A 26,862-nucleotide genomic window follows, 5' to 3' on the forward strand; every position below is an offset into this window, starting at 1 on the left:
CATTTCCTCATTACACACAGCACAGCTACGGTGGAGAGAGAGATGTGAATGTACTGAATCCAGTAAGAAAGAGTTCTGATGCACTAGTCTTGCTTCTGGAAATAAGCAGATTTGGGAAAGTTTACCAGGTTAGCACCTCAAAAACACTTAAGAGTTTCAACTGAGGCGAGTGAAGCAGGTAAACTAGTTATCAATATTCTGCTTGGTTTTCTAGGTTATGTCAGAATAATTATGTGAAATAATCATTATTTATTACACATACTGTCCAGGAAGCCTGTTTATACATCATTCTTAATAGATTTATTTTGCAATTCCATTTCTTCACATTAAGTGACAAATAAATTACAACTTTATAGAAAATAAGACAAGCATTCACAATCCATTTGAACATCTATAATTTGGGGTATTTTCTAAATAACTGAGTGGGAAATAAAGCAGTTGACTGCAACATGAAAAGTTTATTTACTTTTACATACACTTTTGTATGAAAGACACTAGATTTTATTATTATGAAAATTTTAGGTGTGCCGTAAAATGTCATTATAATGAGTGTCAAACGCTGTATCAATGTGTCATTGTCCATTTAAAACCATTTAATTTAAAATCCCTATCCTTTCATGGATCTCTCTGCCTTTCTCCTTCATGACCTGCTTTTCTTACACCTTATTTCCTTCTAATTTCTCTTCTTTTGTGGCTTTTCTATTGCCTGTCAGATCATTGGAGCTGCAGGCAGCACAATCGCTCTGTGAATATTCCAATCCTCCGATAAGGCGAGGGAATGCTGTCCTGTTGCATTGTGGGTAATATGGTTGTCTATTGTTCTGTGAAAGGACTCCATTGAGGAGTCTGTGTCTAGCAGCAGATAAAATCGTAACACGGCGTGGACACACTGCTTGATAACAGCACGATTCACAGCAACACACACACAGACTGCAACAAGCTTAAACTGATCTGGATAAGTGTTTAACAAACAAAGACGAATATCAAAAGTCAAAAGAGCCCACCCACAACCATCTTTGATAATCTGCTCTCTAGATACGGATCTACTCCCTCCTTCAGTGGTATCCAGGCAGAAATCACAGGTATGTTTGCATATAAGACACATTTTGAGAAATTATTTGTTTAACGATAATTAGGGTTATGGGTTTGTTCAAATCACTAACTCTAAATATGGGTCACAGCAATTATAAGATTATACCACTACACATTATTCATAACATGGTTCATTTTTTTCAGAAATTCCATCCAAAAATGTTTTGTTTACTAAATAATCACGTATTAATAGCATTAATAGAACAATTTTCTTACTAATAACGAATGTGCCAAAACAGTTACCAGTCCAATAACTTTGAATGTGGAAAACAAAACAGATAAAAAATAAAATAATTTTAAATTAAATATCTTAAATACTGGCCAGTTTCAAAAATACATCAAATAAAGCCAATCTCAGTCATGAACTTAATGATATCAGAATCATTTATATAAAGCTTTAAAATGCCCCTGTTACGGGTAATGAAAGGTTCATATTTTGGTTTTGGGAGTCCCCAACAACAGGTCGACATGCATGCAAGGTCAAAACATTTTCATCGTCTTATAATATGCATTTATTTTTACCTTACTTGATCAACGACTCTCAAACGATTCGCTCAACGATTCATTTTTCCAAACCCCTCCTTTGCGTGACGCTAATCTGCGGTGATTGGTCTCATTTTCATTTCATCATCTGTAATGCCTGATAGAGCAGCGTTTGTGAGTGCAGTGCTGCTTTGGGTCTAGTGTTACCGAGGGGAACTGCCAAAAGCAACACCTAGTGACAAAGAATGAATTTGCATTTTCATTCAGACCAACTGAAAAAGACCAACAAGTGGAGCGGGCAATATGCTAATATTTCATGTTGTTTTAAAAATGACTCGTTTTAATGATTCAGAGTCGACTCTTTCTTTTGAGAGACAATAACTTTAAACACGGTGCACTTTCAGATTTAAAACTTTGCAGGATGTTTTCATTCACTTAGAGCTGTGTTAAACACTGCATGAAAGGTAGTTTTCAAACATCCATAATAGGAGCACTTGAAAAAACACAATGAATAATAATAATAACAATTATTATTATTTATATTTTGTTTTTAATTTCCTAATTATTAATTGTAAAACAGAGAAATTCTGGCAAATGTAACATTTCAACAAACAATAAAAAAGTAGTTAGATGGAAGCAGTAAAAAAAGTAAAAGAAGAAAGGATAAAGCTATAAGTATCTGTACTTTAACAATGGTCCAAAAATTGGACTAGGTAATAAAGAATTCAATTAATAGATTTTTGATGCCATCTTTAAGAAACATCACTAATAAACAGATCACAACAGCATTAAGAGCACTGATGCATTTCACACTAAATGCATCTTTCCTCACTATTTTTTGCAATCTTGTCCTACAGTTGTTAATTTATTCCCCTTTCTATCCTTATTTAAAAATGCTTTTAAATGAGTGCTTTTCCGAGAGAGCCAAAGAGCCGCTGGCCCTCTTCAAAGCCGCCCTGAGAGTGGCCAATCAACAATCAGCCGCTGCCGTCATAACCCTGTTATTTGCGACCCCATAATCATTTCCATCAAAAAACAGCGATGTCCATAAAATCTGCAGACAACATCCAAATCACAGGCAACCTTTTAGAGAGGATACACACCGAGTCAAGGACACTGAGAGAGAGAGAGAGAGAGAGAGAGAGATTGATGCATGTCAGTCCAGATGCACATTTACTACACATATGCATTGACCAGACCAACACATAACCAGATCATCTACACACACACACACACACACTGTAATCACCATGCAAATGGCTTGTTAACATTTCCCAGGGATATCATTTACAACTGAAAAGTGTGAATGTGCTCAACACGTCCGGCAATATTGAAGGGGCAAAATTGTTATTTATACATACGACAGCCACTCAAATGGCTGTCAAAACAGGTTTTCCCTCGAATGCTGTCTGTTTTTACACTCTCTGCCAGCAAGAGCAAAGAAAAGCAAACATTTTGCGAATTATTAAAAAAAAAAAAAAAACACACCATGAAGATGAAAAAAAGGAACGTCATATAAAGCCAGTTATTTCAGTTTGATATATTTTAGTTGTGTTGTAATGAAAATTGTACTTATAAATACAAAAAAAAAGGTTTTAGATTTTTATATAAAAATTCAATTTTTGTATTTTTTATAACATCGCACATAATTACATAGAGGAGATAAAAAGTTATTAAGAAATATTACAATTAAATAGAAATTATGACAAATGTATAATTTCATAAAAAATTATCAAAAAAAAAATATATATATAAAATATATATATATATATATATTAAAAAAAGAGAGAGAAAAGAAATAAAGTTTAAAACTATTATAATATATTCTTTAAAAACTGTCCAATTATTGGACTATGTAAAATGAATCCAATAAATGTAAGGAAACATTACTTTGGAGAATCACCCACACACGGTCAATCTGCCCTCATAATAGTAATGTCCTCAAAACACTAATAATACACAAATAAGTAGTTTAATTATATTAGTTTCTTAAGATGTTATGAATGACTGACAGGCTGTTGCTATGCAGCCTCTATGCTGATTTTGGGCAGTTTCTTACAGATTTTCTGTTCTCTACCCTTTCAAAAATATACTGTTGCAACATTATGATGATATCAGATGGTAGTACTATGCTACTTTGATATATTCCTAAGAACTGAAATTCAAGCGTTACAGTATTTAAAGAATATGACGATACATGTTCAAAACATCATGGTAGCACCATACATTTTTGAACAGTAAGCAATGTAAGTTTTATATGATGTCTTCTTAGCAAACATCACTGTAAAAAGTTTTTGGGGAATTTAAAAAACATCTTGCAGCAAAAAACTTTTAAAAGGATCTAAAAACACACAAAACATCCATAAAGATTCAGACACCTGAGACTATAAAATAAGCAATGACAGATAAATTATGTTTCATTATAAGTCATTTCAGTTTAGTTTTTAGTGCGGCACAGAAGCAAGCGTGATTTTTGTGTCATTTGCCTAAGCGTGAACGACGCCGGATGATAAACAAAAGAAAAAAGCTTGTGCTGCATGAAAAACAGGTCCTAAGTCTTCATTTTTCCACCTGATAAACAATGTTCTCTTGCAAAAGTAAGCAAGAAAAACCCTCAAGACTTCCTGCTTTTATGCTGAACTTTCAAACATGCATTAAATTGTTGCAGTACTTGAATCAACGCTGCATCGACGGACTAACTAGCTGTGAAATAAACTACTGATTGTTTTTCAAATTACTTTATGCTAAAAGAAGCAGAAGATTACGTTTGATCAACATGTGGCGCTTTACTTTATCTAAACCTGCGACCATCAAATTTATGACAAAATGACTCCGCAAACAGCATCATTTAATCCCATGCAAGTGCTAAAAACCTCATCAACAAATTGTGAATGCGTCCATGAGAGAAAATGTGCCATCTCTACCATTTTCAAAAGAGCTAGTTTTCTCTTTTCACCTCGCCGCCAGACATGGACACACACAGACACAGAGATGGAGAGAAAGCCCTTCATGGGGGTTTAGCGTGTGATGAGATGGTCTGTTGTCTTTTGGAGCGTGGCGAGGTGGATTTGGGGAGCTATCGATCGGTATGGAGGGATCGATTGGGAGGCTTTGGAAACACCTCAACCCCTGAGCCCCGTCTCCTCATTCGGTCCGGCCGAACTCCTCGCGGCCAGGGAACTTTCATCCGATTTACAGAGACTGCGTAATCATTTACAATTATGTTCTCTGCGGATGCTTTCTTACTAAAACAACTTGAAAAGGTGCACATGTGGTGTAAGTGGCAGTTACTAAAGCTGGTATCAAAAGATACGAATCAAGCAATAAGGTGAGACCTCAGGCACCAAGACGAGAACTGCACAGCAATTACATACATGGGGCTACTGCCGTTTCTGAGAACATGCTTCAAAATAAACCATCTTTAATGGTATTCACAGTGCATTAGATTCAGAGAACTCTCATCTCATCAAGAAATGTGTTACAGGCATCTTTACAAGGTCTTTTAGAGATTTAAGTAAAAAAAGCAACAGTGCAGGGGCCCCAAAAAGTATTCGCACACTTAAAGGAATAGTTCACCTAAAAATTAAAATTTACTCACCCTCAGGCCATCCAAGATATATATGAGTTTATTTCTTCATCAGAGTTGGAGAAATGTAGTATTCCATCACTTGCTCACCAGTGAATCCTCTGCAGTGAATGGGTGCCATCAGAATGAGAGTCCAAACAGCTGATAAAAACATCACAATAATCCACAACACTCCAGTTCATCAGTTAACATCTTGTGAAGTGAAAAGTTGTGTGTTTGTAAGGTTTTTACTTCAAAATGTTGCTTCTGGCCAAAATAAAAGTCCATAATCCATGCTTCCTCCAGTGAAAAAGTCATCTTGTCTTAATTAGGAGAGAAATATGCACAAATCAAGCAATGTTTACAGCAAAAAACAGTTCTAAACAAAATGCTGGTGGATTAGGGACTGTTATTATGATTTATGGACTAATTATGAATTTGTTTCTTACACAAACACAGGTTTTCACTTCAGATGACGTTAACTGATGAACTGGAGTGGTGTGGATTATTGTGATGTTTTTATCAGCTGTTTGGACTCTCATTCTGACGGCACCCATTCACTACAGAGGATCCACTGGTGAGCAAGTGATGGAATGACACATTTCCACAAATCTGATGCCAGTTGCATAAACTTAGCCACCATGTTAAGACTGTGTCATAAGAACTAGTTTGACCAACTAGCAATTGCCAAGGGGTAATAAGTTTTACTTTTCCAATGCAAATAAGACCAATCTACCTTTTCATAACTGAATTTAAAAAGTGAAGAAAATAATTAGATGACTAACTTTTTAAGACTAGTCTAAACAGTTTATGCAATCGGCCCCTTGATGAAGAAAAATTGTTTTCTAATTTTTTGAGGTTTTTTTTTTTTTTGGGAAATATTTTTTTTTGTGTCACTTTATATGTTTTGTTGATGTCATTGGACTACATAACAACAAACGGTACTGAAGAAAGTTAGTACAGCATCATTGCACCTTGCATTTTTCAAGCACAAGACATTGCACAATAAAGATGTCTGATAGGATTGATTTGATAAACCTCTTGTTGAAATCTAAGAAAAAAGTAGATTTTCCTGCATATAAATTGTATTCTTGAACATTTACTGGACCATGTTCATGGGTAATTTGACGAACTTCAAAGACACTGAGCAAAAATAGATCTAGCAAATACTAATAACCATTTTGTTATCTAAATCAATGACAATGAGATTTTAAAGCATGATTTGAGAGAAAAAATCCCTCACATCCAATGCAGAAGGTTTTCTAAAGAACTAGAGAGTAAGAAATTCTCTTCTCCACAGAGTTTTTGGTTGAAATGACCTGTAGTTGTAAAAGTGCAGACAGTAGAAGTGAAGACGAGTGATCTAGTGTTAGAACTGAAAGCATGCAGTGCAGGTACAGAGTCAGTTTCTCTCCTTCTTTTTCTTTGACCTTTCTGTTTCTCCTCGACTTTGATACAAACTAACCGCATCTTCAGCATGCAGAAGTGTGATGGCTCCAGGAGAGAAGAGTCAGAATATTCAGTGAAGATGTGGTTTGCGGGAGTGCAGAGGAGGCTGAGAGCTAAAGCAGCCTGAGTGTTTCTACCTGGAGGAGAGACACTCCAGTAAATTACAGAGACGACTCCAATCAGGATGCTAAAATTACAAAAGCTGAAGGGTCACCAAGGCAACCACTGGAGGCAGAGCGTGCAGACGACATGCATGTTGATGAAAGTATGGGACGAGATTAAGAATCATTTCACAGCTCACAATAGCATACTACTTACACCATTTTAGCAGTATGCAGTATGTACACTGTGGACCACTAATGGCACAGATCGGTACTACAGTTGGTGCCAGCTTTGCCCTGCAGCCAAGCAGAGCAGTTCTGCCACAATAAAAACAGTGTTTGAGATAATTGGCTCTTCAAAGTGGAACGAGAGCCGCTCTCTCTCCCCGGCCCCTCTAAGTGCCTGGGGTCCATTAGCCATTGAATACATTACCAGCCTTAGAGGGCCATCTTTAAGACCTTTAATCAAGCTAAAAGTAGAGATGTATAAGAACAACCTCCATTCTGGACCTCTTCCATTTTTATGTCCTTGAGCGCTTAGAGTGTGTTGCTGTGAATTTGTTCTTGCTGTCATACTTCCTTTTAATTATGCTATTTATTAATTTTCTGTCAGCTTGATTCTCTAACACAATGTTAAATTGTTATTTTTTTTTTAATCACCATCCTATTTTTTTTTTAAAGCATTCAGTGAATAACTCTCTGAGTTGTCAAGAAATGCATCACATTCAAATTTTAAAGACGGTTTTCATGTTAACTGTATTAACTTCAGCCTAAAATTACAATTTCGTCATCAATTGTTGTTCCAAACCTACATGACTTACAGTGAAACACATGAAGATTATTGCAATTACAATTGGGAACAAAATGGACATGAACGCACCACAAAATAGTCCTTATAAAGTCTTTTGAATCAAAAAAAAAAAACAGCTTTGTGTGAGGATCAGATTTAAACGAGAGACCTGAAGGAACATGAAGGAATCATATTTCTGAATCTAATCTTTCCAATGAATCATCTGATCCAAACTGGTCTAAATGATTTGTTAATGAATCAGACTGATTCGATTCTCTGGTTCAGCTCAATGTGTGACCAACCAGTTGACGGTAGCCATTGACTTACATATAATTTTTTTCCATAGTATAGAAGTCAATAGCTACCGTCACCTGTTTGGTTACCAACATCCTTCAAAATATCTTCCTTTGTCAACAGAAGAAAGTCTCTCATACAGGTTTGGAACTACTTGATGATAAGTAAGTGATGACAGAATTCTTTAAATGTTTAAGGCACTTTTTCACAGAGCCATATTTCTAAGAAATCCATCTGCTGCTGGGTGTGAAGCGCAGATGTCGAGAGCCGTAGGAGCCTGTGAACTCTTTGTGAGTCTTTATAGCTGCAGGTTGAGCTTCTGGGGGCATGAGGCATTTCCACAGGAGAGATAATGGAGCCACAGCCTGTGTTACTGACCCTCCAGACGAGAGAGCGTCGCAAAATGAACATGACAGAAGAGTGAGAAGTGTTTCCCTCGGGCGTCCAATGTTAATGATCATGTATGACTGTCGAATACATCGAGTTGTGTACATGATTCTGACTGAAATGGAATACTAGCATACTGTGCAGTACTACTACTCTCTTTTTTTTAATGTGACAAAAAAGTCAAATAGTAGTACAGTTACCTTATTACAGTGCTTGTTTTAGAAAGTGGAGTCTAAATCGTCAAAAAACCCAATGTAAAACAGGCAGCCTGATCAAATAATAAATCACAAATTTGTATAAAACAATGCAATACTGCTTATGGAAACAGAAGGTCGCATTGCATTGTGGGAAATAGTGGTTCAATGCGAAACAGAACACCATAGCAACTGTATGGGGCTGTTTTTACATGTTGTCTTTTTGCGTTTTGTTTTATGTCTGGTTGGATAGCTATGTTATTGTGAAGAGAAGGTGTAAATGTCCTCCGAAACACATTCGAGACTGATATAAATCCGGTCACTCAAACCACTTCAGATGAAACTGGGCAAGTGTAAATGCATCTGTTTGTTGAAACCACATATGCAAATTTTCCTCCCAAAATGTTAAAATAATAAACATTTGAGAGCGTGTTATAGGATATAGGACATTATAGTCAGATATGACTGCAGCGGACGAGTAGCTGAGTATCTCTTCCGCAAGCCGATGCGCAAACTGCCGCGAATGAAACGGTCAACACACAATCATCTTCATTAAAAGTAGTAAGACAAACTTATCTTTCCAGTGCTGATGCCGCGCGCTCTCCTGTTGCAGTCTTTGATCTTGAAATGAGCTGATATTTAATAAAATGCAGCGCTTATCTTTTGATCATATATCTTTTGAATATAGCGCTGGAATTAAAGATCGGATTTATATCCGTTTTGTGACGGCACATTTATGTGGCCAAGTGTAAATGGAACGTTTTACAAGTCCCGCCCACAACAGTTAATGGACACTGCTGTATTAGCATAGACCCCGCCCTGAGTGCCATTCAAATAAGAAATGTCTTCTTATTAAAGCTATAGACGTTATTCAGTCCAGAGTGACTGATTTTCTGCTTTTATTTCATTGTTTGGGTCATATTATTATCGTAGACAGCAGTATAGTGTATATTATATCACTTGATACACAGATCTAACATAAACATGCGATTTCATTCACAGCTGTTTAACCTTCATAGACATAACTGACTGTTTTTATGTGTTTTTAACATAAACTTGTGTGTATTTGACAGTTTAATTGCAATAAGAGATGAAAGAGAACTCATCCTGTATGACAGCTGCTTTCTGTGCGCTCAGAAAAACGTATACCAGAAGTTTAAACTAACATGACTTTAAAACTCATGATTTCAGCGCGATAGACATGATAATAAAAACCAAACAGATGTGCAGATTATCTGAGACTATCTGTGAAGGCACAGCCCTATTCTGGAAAAGGGGGCTGGGATCAGCAGCTCATTTGCATTTAAAGAGACATGCACGAAAACAGCGTGTTTCTGCTTCTACTCAAAAGAGGCATTTTCAAAATGCCTATTTATTTTTTTTTAAACCCTTCTGGGAAACCCTGAGACTTATATTACATCTTGTAAAAAAAACTAGTTATACCTCCTGCTGCTAAGCTAATTATGATTTCACTGCAAGTTCCAACAAATTTTTAAAATGTAATTCTGCGTCACACATACAGTACATACTGTAATCAAATTCCTGATTTAACAGACTAAATCTGAGCGACTTCATATGCAGAAACATAAAGCTAAAGTCTGAATACATTTAAACACATGCGGGGAGAATTTCATGCATGCAATGTCAAAAGAAGATCTGCTTGAAAATAATGCAAGCATCTTGTTTTCTGATGAAAGGCTTGATTGATTACAGAATGATGATTATGGCAAATGGCCTGGAAGACGGCAGTGTCTCTCTCAGCACAGAGCGCCTCTCCTCTCCTCTAATGGCACAGCTATTAGCGCTAATGCATTTCAAACATACTGCTGACACATTGGATGGAAAGTGCACATCTTTTCCTCCTCTCTCTCTCTCGCTCCTCTCACTGCTGTCTTACGTACATTACGTTTAAAACACTTCAAATAAATCTGGTCTAGGGATTCCTGGGATTTCTTTAAGTTCTTTATGTTAGGTATGAGTGCTGCGAGTTATGCTGATTATGCTGGTAGAGATAGATGTGGAAGAAACCATCCAAACGCATTCAGTGATAATGAATAGAGCTGTAATTGTAGTGATGGGACGATTGTAGCCACATTAATGGGTTGTGCCACATTGAAAATAGTTATTACTTTAGTGCTAAGCGCAGCAAAAACAAATGTAGCTATTATCATAATAACATGTTGCAGAGCTTTATTAAAAAGCAGCTACAGTGTGTGATTGCAGCAGATCCGGCTTTTATTTTTATGCACTTTCACTTTATGTCAACGCAAATGTGCATCAAATGGTACTGGTCAAATTCACAAACAAATGACACAAATCTTTTAAAATGAATCGTTCAGTAGTTACAGGTTTGAATTAGTTTGATGAAGAATTCACTGAATAAATGTATGCACTGGTACTTTAGATAGATAGATGGATGGATAGATAGACAGACACACATACTGTACACTTTATATATATATATATATAACATTTTTCAATAAATAAATACATAAAACTATTTTATTATATTTATATTTATTACATACAATATATAAAGTCTAAAAATTAAATGTATAAAATAATGTTAAAATATAAAACTGTTATAAAAAATATTAAATACATTTAATAAAACAAAAAAATAGGATTTTTAATATTTATTTTAATAGAAAACGTTTTGAATGTTTTGACTTTCAAAAATATGCTTGGATTAAGCTCTGACACTTTTTATACATTATATTATTAATTAGTAATTAAATAATTTACATTTAAAAATTTTATTAACTATATTCATAACAAATTTCAAAAATGGAATATATATATATATATATATATATATATTCTATATATATATATTCTCCTTTTTAATGTCATAAAATATATTTATTATAAATTCAGTATAAAATTACAATATAAAATAATGTATAAAACATTTTACAAACAAGAAAAATTTGTATATGTACCTAAATATATTATTATTTTATAATATATAGTATATTATTATATAAAATATTATTAAATCAAATATTTTTTTTAAATATTATATATTTTTGTAATATTATACTGAGTGTATGTATATGTGTGCACGCGCACATGCAAACTGAGTAAAAATCTGGATAGAAAGGGCAAACAGAAAAATACTGACATCCTGAAACACTACCTACTGTACTACTGAATCAACTGCATTTACATTGTTGAAATCCATGATGCCTGACAGATATACAAGACAACTGCATGCTCTCATCACGTTCAGATCTAGATATGACACATATCTAGTCAGTGTCTCGTCAACCGTATTAAATATGGTGTTACGATATCCAGTGAAACAGCGAGCCGGAGGAGATGTATTCTTTTGGTAGTCGTTGTGCTGCCTGCACCAGTTTAAACGAGACAATCGCATTAATCAGCCAAGAAATGGCTCTCAAACCAATTGTGACAGAGAAGCTGGCCAAAACGACCTTGAGAAATAAGATGCAATAAAAGAATTTAACGACTATTTCACACACTATTGCATTCAGATGGATTTAAAAGGCCGGCGTGCCACGACTAGCGCTGTTGTTATTACAAGCCGAGCCGCGAGAGCTCGATACTGTGGTCAAACATGACAAGCGCTGCATTCAAACAGCTCATTCTGTATTGTGTATAGAGACGGGTGGCTGGACAAACAAATATAACACGTCAAACACTATATATCGTATGATATGGAATCATACAATGCTAACAGCAGTGCTGCAGCAACTATCTTGATTATTCACACGCCATTATACTGACAAGGACAGTCAGGTCATGCCTGTTATGCAGTGTCTTGTGAATGTTTTGACTATCAGAAATATGCCTGGATTAAGCTCTGACACTTTTTATATATTACATTATTAATTACATTATTTAAAATTTAAATTTAATAAAAATAAAAAAAATCCATATTTTTAATGTCATAAAATATATTTATTATAAAATAAAAGTGGAAAAATTTAAATAATTAAATATTAAATAAAACATTAAATAAAGTATAAAGCATATTTTTAAAAAAACTGTATTTACAATATTTATTATAACTTAATAAAAAATTAACATGCATACATATATAAATAATATGTATTTAAATGAAAAAGGAAAATATATTAAATAAACAATTTTTTATATATATATATATATATATATATAGATATATATACTATATTGTATTTTTTACAATATTTTACAAAAAATAACTAAAAAGATATATATATATATATATATATATATATATATATATATTATATAATATATATATATATAAAATTTTTACATTTTATTCAATAGATTCATTATAAATTATAAGTATATACAATTTAAGTAAATTAAAATATGTATTTTAATTAAACTTAATTATGTACAAAATGGACCTATATATATTATATATATATATACTATATATATATATATTATATATATATATATATATATATTTATATATATGCTAATGTGGTATTGATTTCCGTCCAGAATGAAGTCACTTAAAAGTACTGTTTTTAATATTGAATCCAAAAAAAAGACAATTACATCAGAGAGAGAGAGAAAAAAGAAATACCTGCAATATTCCTTAACAAATCATCATGTTAAAAATAAACAAACAATAATTTCCATCTTTAAAAATACTAAGTTTATTATTTTATCCAGGAAAATAAAATAAAGAAATACCTGCAATAGTACTTAATAAATTTTCAGGTTAAAAATAAACATACTAATATGATTGGCATCTTTAAAAATACTGGAGTTGAATATTTTATTCAGCACATTAATGCAGCATAGTGCACGTCATTAACTGACGTGTTTATGTGAAGTGAGGACAGTGATGTGCGAGTATGTTAACAGAGTGACTTTCTGAACAGATGAGGTGTGCGGTTATCTATCACGCCTGTCATGGTAATTAAGTGTGTATGGCAGCTGCGATGTCTGGCCATCAGGGGAAGCGAGCGGGGCAAAGTAATGGTGACTCGCGCAATGAAGTACGAGCTGCCTCGCCGGTCGCTACGGCAACAGCAGCCACGGTATTCTGGGAATCTGGGCCGATGATGTCACCTCAGTTAGCACAAAGCACAGATGGACTGAGGCAGGTACCGAACAAGAGCTTCACAGGCACACGCGGACGGCCAGGTGTTCTCCTTCCCACAGTTGGCCAAGCATAGAGAAGCACATACGAGGACGCGTTTATGGGAATACACTTAAACAAACCAACACGGCTGCTTCTGAAGGACATTTCATTTGTGTCAGGGCTTCAATGCAAGCAGTGACCTCCATGTGAAAACAGCATCAGACAAAGACGAGTTTACCAGAAAACAAGCATATGCATACGCTTTAAAACTACCCATTTTTGAAAGTAGTTAAACTACAGGCAAAACTCTTGAACATTACAAGCTACTAATAAAAGCTAAATCTTTTTAAACTGTCACATGATTGTGAGATCACATGATCAGACAAACTCACTTTTCTAACTAATAAACTACACTTTTAAATAGCAATTTTATTTTTTACCTCCAGGTGTCACTAGAGAGAATCCCATAGTACTTTGTTTAAATCAGTGTTGTTATTGTTAACTAAAATAAAGCTAAAAACAAAGTATAAATGTTAGATAAAAATGTTAACACTGAATTTAAAATATTATTAAAACTTAATAAAAATTAAACAGAAATGTTAGCTTGGTAACCAACTGAAATAAATTAATTTTAATTTGATATACTAAAATTACTAACACTAAAACTGAAAATAAAATAAATTAAAGCACAATGGAAAAAAAAAACTAACATAAAGAATTACTAAAGTACATAGCACATTTACTAAAACTTCCTCTAATATTAAAATGAAAACTGAAAATAATACTAAAATAACACAGATTTGAACTAAACAGATACATTTACATTAATACAAATCAGTGACGTTAAAAACTAGAACTAATGTATAAAACAGTTTAAAAAAAATTAACTAAATATTATTTTTAAAAAGAAGAATTAACCAGGATTATTTGAGGTCATTAAGATACTATTGTAGTTATTATTAATATTTGAAACCAGCTTTTATTTGTATATTTTCTGTATTCATTTTATCTTTAGTTAAAGTTTTAGTAATTTGTTGCGCGTTGCCATTTTTAGTAGTTTATTTTGTCTATATAGCTTTTATTCATTTTTATTTCAGTTTTTATATATACACACACACACACACACACACATATATATATATATATATATATATTTTTTTTTTTTATTATATATGTTTTATAAATTTTTGTTAAAATTTGTTACAAAGTTTTTTTTTTATGGTTTTAGTTTACTATTATTATAGTATATATTATAGTAGTTTACTATAATAACCCTGGATCGAAAAAGCAATTAATTAGTGAATAATTTATCTGAACTTTCCCTGAAATCATCCCTCCACTAATATACTAATAATACTAATCCCTCCACTAGACACCTGCCTCTGACTAGTGGATGCATGCTAACTACTTCAAACTAGTTTCTAAGCACATTACCCCTTTGCATCCGATCCGTGTGACACAAACAGCCTCTTTTTCTCTCCATCTCTCATATTTCCTCCAGCCATCGCTCTGAGACGCCTGCGTTTTGGCGCTCCTAATGTGCTAAAGAGCATGTGAGACTAATCTAATTACAGCGTTGCTCCAAAAGAGAGGGCAAAACTGTTACCAATCTAAAACCCACAAATGGAGAGACCCCTCGCTGTATCCCAGCATCCTCAACGCCCCTCCTCTCGTTCCTGTCTCTCCCGTGAAGACGGTGAATTGGTTTGGCCCCTACAGTGCTTCATTACCTTGCCTAATTATAAAGGCAAATGAAATCAGCCCCGCAATACATTATTAATGTCCGCATGCCATTAGGATTCAATTGGAGTATTTGCAACAATATGATATTTTCAAACTGTTTTCACGCCTGATTAGAAACGAGGACAGATAAGAGGGAGGTGCGAGAGGAAAAAGCGAGATAGTGAAAGAGGAAGGTGAGCAGAGAGGAGAGAGTTATGAAAACTGAGAGAGAGAAGCCATATATGAAAGACGGCTAAATTAATACTGCAAAAATAGACAGATGAAAGACGTGATGAAACAAAGGAACGACAGACTGAAAAAGAAAGGAAAGATGTGAAACGTGCCACAGTTCTGACATTTTACATTAGAAAACATGCAAAACTCTACATGTGTTTGTGCTTTGACTGGTTTCAATAGACTAACAGTACTTTGCAATGCACAAACGAGATCTCATTAACGTCTCAATTCTTTCTCCAAGCAATGAGCAATCAGGCTAAATTTAAACTTTCACTTAAAGGAACAGTTCATCCAAAATTTAAAATTTGCAGAAAATTTCTCACCCTCAGGCCAACTAAGATGTAGATGAGTTTGTCTCTTCACGGGAACAGATTTGGAGAAATTACGTCACTTGCTCATCAGTGGATCCAGTGAATGGGTACCGTCAGAATGAGAGTCCAAACAGCTGATAAAAACATCACAATAATCCACAAATAATCCACACCACTCCAGTCCATCAGTAAACATCTTGTGAAGTGAAAAGCTGCGTGTTTGTAAGAAATTAATCCATCATTAAGACATTTTAAATAATTCAAATAAGTCCTCTATTCATAATATTGCTTTCTCCAGTGAAAAGTTGTATCAGGAGAGAAATATGCAAAGATCAAGCACCATTTACAAATATATCAGTGGATCTTGATGAGAGAGGACAACAGGAGATGGACTTTTTCACTGGAGGACAAATTATTATGAATTCCAAACTATATTGTTTTCGTTCAGAAGAGACGGTTTGAAATTAAAACATCTTAATCATGAATTTGCTTAATACAAACATGCAGCTTTTTTCGCTTCACAAGATGTTAACTGATGGACTGGAGTGGTGTGGATTACTTGTGGATTATTGTGTTGTATTTATCAGCTGTTTGGACTCTCATTCTGACGGCACCCATTCACCGCAGAGGATCCACTGGTGAGCAAGAGATGTAATGTTAAAATTCGCCAAATCTGTTAAAAGAAACACACTCATCACCATCTGGGATATCCTGAGGATGAGTGCATTTTCAACAAATTTTCTTTTTTAGCTGAACTATTCCTTTAAGACTAGAAACATGCTTTGCAGAAGTGCAAGTGTGCTAACCCACTGTACAGTTCTCATATTATTGACAATTACGGACCTCAGTATTTAAGATACTGAACTCTAAGACTTAAATATGAGCAGAAATAATTCTCATTAAACAGTCAAATGATCTCAGCTGTGATCCACATTTATGGTGGTCAATCATATAGGGTCAATTTACATTTTATACCAACTTTATGATTAGAAGGTAAAAAAACAACAACATATGAATGAATCATTCACAATATGATTAAACATGCATTCAGAATACAGATTTTTTTTATACAAAATCTTCCAAAACGGTCGCTGTTTGGTGATACAGAGAGAAAAAAAAAAAAACATAACCTATGTCTATGTATGTATGTGTGTGTGTATATAATATAATCTGTAGTCTATCAGAAGTCATTTGAGCTGATGCGGTCTCATGCGGGGTGACAGACAGCGGCCTGCGTCCTCCATCGCCTCCCTCCTTCACTGCTGACTTTAGTGGCTAAGCAGCCATGAATAGTGATGGGCTCTCAGAGAGGAGGTCTCATAATTATTAGTTTTAGAGCCTTTTCTCAAATATCCCACGGGAGCAACGGGGTTAAGAATCCATTTGTGGGAAGTGTAGCATGACAGCAAGGCACGGTCTCCCTGGAGACAGCCGACATCACACAGCAGTGTGTGTGTGTCATGTATGTGTGTTTATGTCTGTGTGTGTCTACGTAAGGAATGCATTGCTATGGTGTCTGTTTTTGCAGCCATGAACAGTCCGGCTCTAAAAAAACAAAAAACAGAATCTGCTGAAAGTTAGTTTTACACCACATTCAGTCCTTATCCTGTGTGTTAATATACTAAATATTTAGGATAATTTGAGATTACACACACACACACACAGACACATATACATAAATAGGGTACTGTATATACTGTTATTCTATATATTAATATCTAGAATATATATATTTAGAAGATATATTCTATATCGATAGTGCCATGTTAAAAAACAATTTTTCATCAATACAATATTTTCCAATACAATCACTTTACCATGCACTATATCACTTTTATCATATATAACTTTAGCATGGTACCACCACAGTAACTTTTTGTAGGGGTTACAAGTGCAAAATGTCTACTAACATTCAGATTATCAAACTAGTCAGTGATCTGCACAATCCTTCAGTTGTCACTGCATATAAGCTCACAGGTTCAGACTTTTCCTCATAGTGCTGCTGTGGCGTCTGAGCTCCGACCCTCCAAGGGCACCCAGGGGTTCTGCTCAAGGAGCTCTCAATGTAAGAGTTACTCTTGCATTTGACAATGTGACTAACTTAGCCAGTCAATTGCACTGAAAAATAGGCTCAGTGAGTAGTCAATGGGGCGTCCCAGACCAGGGACCATTTCAAAGCAACTGTGCGCCTATGTAAAAATACAGCCTGACTGATACGCTTAACATGAGCTTGTCAGTTAGCTATAGAAAAAACAAAACAAAACAAAAACAAACAAACAAGGCTGATGTGGGATTTGCAGACATTTAATTTGCAGATCTATCTATCTATCTTCCGACAAACTTTTCATGCCTGCTTTGGAAAGATTTACATGGAAGTTTTTTTTTTAATCATTAAAAATAAAACCTTAAATATATTTTTTTTTTAAAATATTTTTTATTTAATATAATAATGATATTTAAATAAAATTTATAAATTATTTTAGATATTATTTTAGATTTTGTTTAGTTTAACTTCAAGTACTAAAATTATAAACTAAAAGTAAAAACTTAAATTAAAAACTATATAGGGACTATACAGACAAAAAAAATCTTTAAAAAATGACAAAAACACACAACGAAATTACTAAAACTTAATTTTTCAATTTTTAATTTTGTTTTACTAAAACATAAAATTAAAATGAAAACAAAAAATGTATAAATTAAATCAAATTCAAAATATTATCAAAAAACTTATTAGTATATCAATAATACTAAATAAAAGATATTCATAGAAATGGCTGAAGTCTGTGGCAGTAGGCTAATTATTAATGAATTACTGAAAGAAATTCTCACTTTGATTGCATCTTGCCATGAATGCTCTCGTTGGATGTCTTCAGCTTCTCTAGCCAATCTCTGAAAGAAAGAAAGATACAAATGTCAAAGGTGAAGGATCTTGGGTGACAGTACACAAATGAACTGAAGTCTGAAATCTAAAATGACAACTGTTTTAAAATCAACATCAAGATTTTGGATAAAAATGTGTATGAATGTAAGGCAGAATGTATATTTTAGGTCCTGTGAGTTACCACCATTTCAAGTTTCAAGATTTGAGACTTGGCCCATCATTTTAGGTCACTTCAACTCAGAAACACACCAGATTTGTGATTTTAAGTAAAATCTGAATAATTATTTTTATGTTTCTAATTCAAACCATTGCAGACGCATCATGATTTAAATGATGAGACTTTGCTTTTTATTTCAGAGCTTAAAACTCAGTGTTTCTGGGTCAAAGTTACGCAAAATGATGGAGCAATCCACATTTTCAAACACTTTTTTTGTCTTCACTAGTTCATTAAAAAATAGGCTATGAGGTGTGAGAAATGAATTTTTAAAAGTACAAATATCAATTTAGTTGGAGAACAGCATGTCAAACTGCAGGAATCCCTTTTCCAAAGTATATTTCAACAAGTTTCATTGGTAGTAAAAGGAGAAACACAAGAGTACATTATTTTATTTAAAATAAAATGCAATACAGTTATTGCAATTTATTTAAAACAACATGCATTATACTATTATTTTCTGGAAATGCTGCCTAAACAGTTTATTTACTTCATTTCAAGTTCTAACAAGGAAAAAAAATCTTTACAAATTAGCACAAAAAATGCAGCACTGGAATTGTACAAATCTTACATAAAGTGTTTGATGTATTGTTTTAACGTAGGACAAATCGTCTCTTGACACAGTTCTCAGAACACGTGGGATGCTCAGCATGATATAGATTCATTACATGCGTCATCATCACTGAAAAGCTCCGGCTCTACAGAAACAACCCACTCCTCTGTGCTAATGGTGATATTTCACTTCAACCTGCTCAATTTGTCAGCAAACTTTTCCCAGAAAGTCAGGGTGACAGATGTTTCACAGAAATCTACATTCACGAACAGATTCACTTTCCACTACACTGACTCACAGGCTGCGGCACAATTTGCATTCTTCTACTACACACTAAGTATGTGCTTCACTGATAATGGCAAGTATGTACTTTTGAGTATGTAGTATGACAAATTCATCAAAGTGTGTTTTCATATGGAAAAAAAAGCTTTTTGTTGCAAACTGTGTTTGCATGCATTATTTTTTCAAATCATGAATTTTTTTTTATTTATTTATTGTGAAACACTTAAAACAAAATAACCATCCCTAATATAGCACATCATGGATTTTGAGTAATATTAGGCAATAAAGTACACTTAATATACAATATACTAAAGTACCAATTGTATTACAGTAAAAACAATATTAGCCTGCATAGGGCTGCACGATTAATCGCATGCATTTGTCATGCGTGTCTCATCAGTAAAGGTCGCGTTTCCGTGATTGCGGTAAATGTCTGTCACCTGGTTTTCAAACGGGAGCGGCAGTTAATACACAGAGCCATAGTTCACTGACAAGCTACGCAATATTCTGTTATTGAGATTAATCGCATTCGATTATGAACACGATATTGCGTAGCTTGTCAGTGAAGCTCTGTATAGAACTCCCGGTGCATTTGAAAACAGGTGACGGATATTTACCGCTAATCACGGAACCAGCTTTACTGATGAGACACGCATGACAAATGCATGCGATTAATCGTGCAGCCCTAAGCCTGCATAATAATTTGCATATGCATTCTTAGCAGTATGCAAAATTAGCCTTAGTGCATCTTAAATCATGTTTTTTTTTATGCAATGCTAATAAATAACACCTGTATGGTCAATATTATTCCAAACACCATGCATATTTTGAAAATAGTACACCAAATGACACACTAATTCTAATTTTGCATACTACTAAGAATGCAGAGTTTGCAAATTAGGATTCAGCCTAATATTTTCAAGTGAGATGTGGGATATTCCTACTTAAATTTGTATGCTATTGCACTTTTCCAAACAGGATGCAGGAACAGACTCCAGTCCAACATGTTGCCGTCTAAAGGAAGCATGTGTTTAATTGGTTGCATATTGATTGCATCAGCACTACTAATTGGTTAAATGTGGACCATGCAAATTTTATAAGTAGCTGATCCTAGTAAAACTGTGGAAAAGATGCTCTCCCCATCTGGAAGTGAGAGTGGAGTTTTTATCTGACCTATGCAGTTCTCACTTCCAGTGCTCATGAAGGAGAAACGAACACCTGACAGCTTCAGACCGCACCACAGATCAGTGAGTTTGCCCAGATAAAGACGGAGGAAAGTTGGCAAAAGTTTTTCCACTAATAATTGCTAGAACTGTTCAGACCGTGTCTCCAGAGTTTGAACGAGCTGTTCTTCTAACGAGAGCCCCTTTGCTTGAGGTTCACTGTTGAGATGCCAGCAAAATAATGAAAGGACAGCTGGACATGAAATTCTTCCATTTCTCTCCCATACAGGGTAACAAAAAATTGCTTAAGAAACTCAGAACTGAAGAATCGGTTTCCTGTCGATTCATGACAGTGTTGAATTGCCACATTACACAGAAAGTTGAACTGGAATGATCCTTATGGGAATTTGCAGTACTATAATTTAAAGAAATTCAACACAGATGCATTTTGGGAAATTAAATGTCTGTCTGTCTGTCCATCAATCTGTCTATCAGACATTCAAACTTTACTTTTCTCGTTTTATGAATTTCTTTGAATTTGAATTAATTTACATTCTACTTCCATACATTTAAATTCTATTTACTATAAGTTTGTGCACAAGTTCCAAACTGACCATTCAGACGTGTAAAAAACCCACATTATTACTATAATAAATAAGACAATCAATCAAGCAATCAATCAATCAATAAGTCGGTTTAAGGTGCAAAAACTCCCACTTGTTTCCTGTGGGAACGCGGACAGACTTCCACACGATCTCCATCACTCGACTCTCGACAAAAGAGCCCTCATATAAAGCCTTCGAAAATATCAATTACATACCTTTCATTGACTGCATTTGAATGCTTTCAAACTGCGGTTTAAACGACTAATAGAATGGCTGCGGTAATGCACCTAATGTCAGAGAAATAACAGAGCGAGTGCTGGAGAGGTGAGTCTAATTCAGTGGCAGTTGCGTTTAATGGCTACACCATTAGGAGTAACGCAAGCGCCAAATGACACTCCACTCCAGGGTGCCAATTCAAACCATATTAAACACTATGGCCCGGTTTCACAGACGAGTTTTAGCTTAAGCCAGGACTAGGCCATGGTTCAATTAGGATTTTAAAGTAATTTTTATAAACATGCCTTAGAAAAAGCATTACTGGTGTGCATCTTGAGACAAAACAAGGGCATATTTCAAGATCAATCAGTGCAAGTTTCTTTCAGTTGAAACAGCTCAGAATTAAATTTAAGTCGGGGACTAGGCTTAAGCCTCGGTTATGAAACCGGGGGTATGTCTTATTGACCAGACTTGTGTGAGGGATATTATTCACATCTATACGGCATACGCCATTCAATGTGTTTCATGCATTTTAAGTCACAGTCATGCTAATGAGTAAGATTATAAGACCTCCATTTAATGCAAAACAAACTGGTCCAGGATATTAAGTGTAAAGCATTGTTTGTTGTTGAAGTTCAAGTGTGTAATTTCTGCACTACTAGGACCACTTAACAGAGTTGCAGAGTTTGGCAATGATCAGTATCACTGCAACTCTGTTATTGTTGCCATTAGAGGCACAAAATTACACACTATTTACTTTATAGTGAAAGCTGCAAAGTTTGAAATATGGAGTAGTACAGAGTAAAGACCGTGAAATCTAACACAACTTTTATGAACACATAAAACACATTTTAATCAGATTTCAATCAAATTTACTCCACACAGGAATGTGGTTTGAAGCATATTTATTTATTTATTTAGTTGCTCTTTAGGATATGAACAAAATGGATTTGTGTCAGAATGGCAATTTATTTTTAATAATAAATAAATATAGCCACCTGGCGAAATCTACAAAAGGAACTGAACCTGATTTCTAAATAAAAACAAAAATGTTACCCAATTTTATTTTATTTTACTTCAATTTTATTTTATGTTAATTTATTTTATTGTTTGCTTTTCACACTACAAACAACTACAATGAATACATTTGAAAATGTTAAATATATAAACAAACAAAGATAAATAAATAAATAAATCTATTTTAAATTTGTTTTACTTTATTGTCTGCTTTCAGACTACAAATAACTAAAGTGATTAAAGCTGAATGGACAAAATAAATAAAAAACGTTATATATTACAAATAACTAAATTGATTACATTTGGAAAGGGAAATAAATAAATAAAGCTGGAAAGGAATGAATTAATGAATGAATGAATAAATACTTCTTATCAATCTTATCTATTGTTTTGTTTTCAAACTGTTTTGTTTACAAATAAATAAATTGATTAAAGTTGAAAAGCCAAAAAAAGAAATGAAAAAGAATTAAATAAATTATTTTTTTCAAATAAATATATCAGCACTATGTATTAGCCACTACTATGATAACCAGTTTACTTGTAAAAGTACTACAGTTTAATGCCACAGCTAGTCTACACTAACTACATCATCGGCTCAGTTACACAAAGCTGCATTTGACAGACTGTATCACACACAATCATAGTATTCTAAAATCTGTGGCTGAATATAATCAGCTCGGTACGGTTAACCTGAGGGCATTCGCTGTTAATGTCGAGACTACATTAGCTGACATTTAACTCTGAGAGGCCATTGGATCACTGATTGATGACCGCTAAGCTGTGCACAAATCACACATGCACAGTTAAACAGCTATGACACTTCTGATTGCTGCAATATTTACAGTAGAGAGCAAATTTGTAAAGCGTGTTTAGCTTGGCCTTCTCTGGGTAAAACATAAAGACAAAAAGAAGTCAGAACTGATCCTGTGTACTGTCTTAATAAATCTTTCTTGTCATTCTGCACACAAAACATCAATGCAAGATATTCTTAAAACAATTATAATCCTTCATTAAACATGTAATAACATTTTCATCCCTGAAATTATTTAAGCAAGATCATACATGTAAAGGAAAAAAATAGAATATACAATATTTTCTAACAAACAAATGAATTAATGTCATAATCCACTTTTATTATGCAAATATAATGGAAAACATTTCTTATTTTAGCCTACTGAAAGAAAAACATTTAAAAATTATATTTTGCACTTATAAAATGAACCAAATTTAGGGCCATTTATATTTACACTATACATATATTTTTTATATTTATTTTAATATTTATAATATTTTTTTAAGTAACAAGAAAACTATCTTTACTGTCATAAAACTATTTTCCAGTTTTCGTTTTGATTAAATTCACCCATCTCTTACTCAGTATTTTATTTTGGCTGAAAATATGGCATAATAAAAATGTTGTGAATGCCATTTTATATTTTTCTTTTAATTGAGGCATTGTTTTGGAGTTTGCAGACAGCAAAGTGGCATTTTAAAAGTCAGTGAAAGTGTGCAGAGTGAAAATTCAATATGGCTTCTTTATCTTTCTGATCAGTAATCGTGTCTCTCATCTCTGTGTCACAGCAATTCAATCTCTCAGACTTATTGTTTTGGACTGTCTTGCTGTTTTCCTCTTATTGCCTTAACTTCCTTTCTATCTATCCATCTTCTTTTCCTTCGCTCATTTGTCCATCTTTCCTGCGCTCCATCTCTCTCTGTCAGACAGTATTTGGTGTGATAGCTAAAGCACGCTTCAGTATTACTATTGCGGGGATTTAAACAAACCTCAAACCCCTGACCCACAGAATTAAACTGCAGCACGTGACCCGTCCTGCATGGGAGATGACATCAATACACAAAACAAATGGCTTATAAACCAAAGGCAATGACAGATAGATCTTTTCCTCTCTCGCCTCTTTTTTTTCATTTCACTCCATCTTTTCCCTCTCAGCTTGCCCTACCTCTATCTATCTTTCTCTCCCTCTCTCACACACTTATTTCAGTCATTCCAGGAATATAAAATCCTTTCCTAGAGCTGTAAAAATGAAAAACCTTAATATTCATAACTGCTTTTTGACATCAACTCAAAGGGCAACTATAATCACTCAAATACATAGTCAAGGAGAACACACACACACACACACACACACACACACACACACACACACACACACACACAATGGCTGTGTTCAGAATAGAATGCTTTTTAACCTATTTAAGCCAGATGAAAATGTTTTATTAACATTTTCACTTAGTTTAACCTAATGTACTACAATAACTATATCTAAAATAAAAATAAAATCTATATAGACAAATAAAATATAAAAAAAATTTTTAAAAAAAATTAACAAAAATGGAAATGAAAACAGAAAATATAAAAACAAAAACTAATTTAGACTACTACTGAAAACTATAATAGTAACTAACAGAATACTAAAATAACGGGTATGCACCACACTGCATGGTTCATTCTCTGCCGTCCAAATATATAGTGCATAAATATAGTTATTTTGCATTTTAACCCAAGTCTGAGCAAAAAATGTCTTTAAATCAAAATGAAATGACAACCTATTGTACCTCCATAATGTGACATATTTCCAATTTTAACAGGCTATTAAATGAAAAAATAGACTGAATTGCTTGCAAAGTGATTTAATGCATCAGGAATTGGTTGTGTAGTGAAAACAGTACATATTGCATTCTATGCACAGCAGGCACTATATAGAGTAGTATGGCAGCATGTTTTTCCAAATATAGGCAAACGTGTCACAAACATGTGACTCTAGAAATCTGATGCACTGAGGTCAATTAACAGATTCCAAGGCTTTCATTCAATATACATGGTACCCGCTGAAGCATGTGCAAGAGGAGGCCAACAGAAAGATGGATTGAAAAGTGAATGTATGAACAGCAAACTCATGAACCAGGAAAACCCAAGTGATGCATGTCATACAAGGGATCATGAAAGATCTCAACAACTTAAACTGCAATCAGAAGTCAGAGACTTCCATATAAAACAGCAAATTCTTTGATCTGAACTTCTATTCACATGGACTTCATGCCTCCACACTCGTACCGCGTGACAACAACACACATCATAAGGAATTTTAGAAGGAACATCAGAGATTGAGAACACAATTTGAGTTTCATTAGCTATAGGTACTGAATTCTGAATTCACTTCTGCATCTGTTTGTGCCTGAAATACTGTGCTCTGCAAGTATCCTTGTAAGCGCAGTTGCTTATGGCTTAGGTGAAGGGAAACAATTAAGAAAGAAAATGGATGTGTAACAGTATATTGGTTTACAGCAGTTTAATGTTCCTGAGGCTTTCTGTGTTATGAATGTTAATCAAAGAACAAAACACAAAGAAAAATCACTTTTGTAGCTTTAACACAGATTTATTAGATTTAATTTGTACAGTGAAGACTATGCAGTGTTATTTTACATTTGACTATTCAATATCTGTACCTGAATACTGTTAGACTTACCTGAAAAATATAAAGCACTGCTTATTTCATTTCTATCTTTGTTCTGTTATATTTATCTATGCTTGTTATTTAATTCCTATGCAGATTTACTCACCTACAAAATCACCCCAATCATTGATTTTTTTTTTCTTCCCACAAATAATTTATTCAAGTCATGTGGTGACTAATCTATTGGTTTTAAAGCATAATTCCTTCTCGTTCCTCCTCCTGGTTTCATTCCTCTCCTCTCTCTGACCAGCATCTCTAATTCACTTCAGCTGGCTGAATCCACGATCGTCTGAATTTAATTGAAACTCTTTTGAGACAACAAGCACAAGTGGACGAGAATAAACAGGATAATGGGTCTGATGGCAAGTAAACATGACAAACACACAAAAGTGGAGTGGGTGTAGAAATCCACTGCTAATCTACATGTCTGCTCAGACAATCGAAAAAGCCCATTCTCTGGAAAACCCTTGAATTTGGGATGTCTCCGTCTGTTTAATCCAGGGGTTTTCAAAGTACCAGACAGAGGGCCTTCCCTCCGACAAAACACTCAAGACGGCTGCCATCAATCAGCATGCTGAAGCTTCTGGTCGTGAGACGAAAGAGCAAACATCACTCTTAAATCTGACGTCCGTACTTGTGTGTAAATGCACAAGAGAATCTGTCTGATACGACATCACACGCAGCCCACATCAAACATTTGTTTGTAGGAAATGTAGCAACATTTTTGCAATGCAAATTCTGTCATAAATCATACCTAATCCATAAAAAATGAGAAAA

General features: G+C 34.2%; 1 protein-coding gene across 1 annotated transcript in view; it reads right to left on the reverse strand.

Annotated features, from left to right (window-relative positions):
• The window catches only part of LOC109092019 (voltage-dependent calcium channel subunit alpha-2/delta-2-like), a 213,912-nt gene that overhangs the window by 93,761 nt on the left and 93,289 nt on the right, over positions 1 to 26,862 (reverse strand). The window contains exon 4 of the mRNA XM_042726581.1: positions 18,511 to 18,570. Coding sequence (XP_042582515.1) covers positions 18,511 to 18,570 — 60 coding nt within the window. The remainder of the gene's footprint in view (positions 1 to 18,510; positions 18,571 to 26,862) is intronic.

The sequence above is a fragment of the Cyprinus carpio genome, chromosome B6 (genome assembly GCF_018340385.1).
Source record: "Cyprinus carpio isolate SPL01 chromosome B6, ASM1834038v1, whole genome shotgun sequence".
Taxonomy (NCBI): Eukaryota; Metazoa; Chordata; class Actinopteri; order Cypriniformes; family Cyprinidae; genus Cyprinus; species Cyprinus carpio.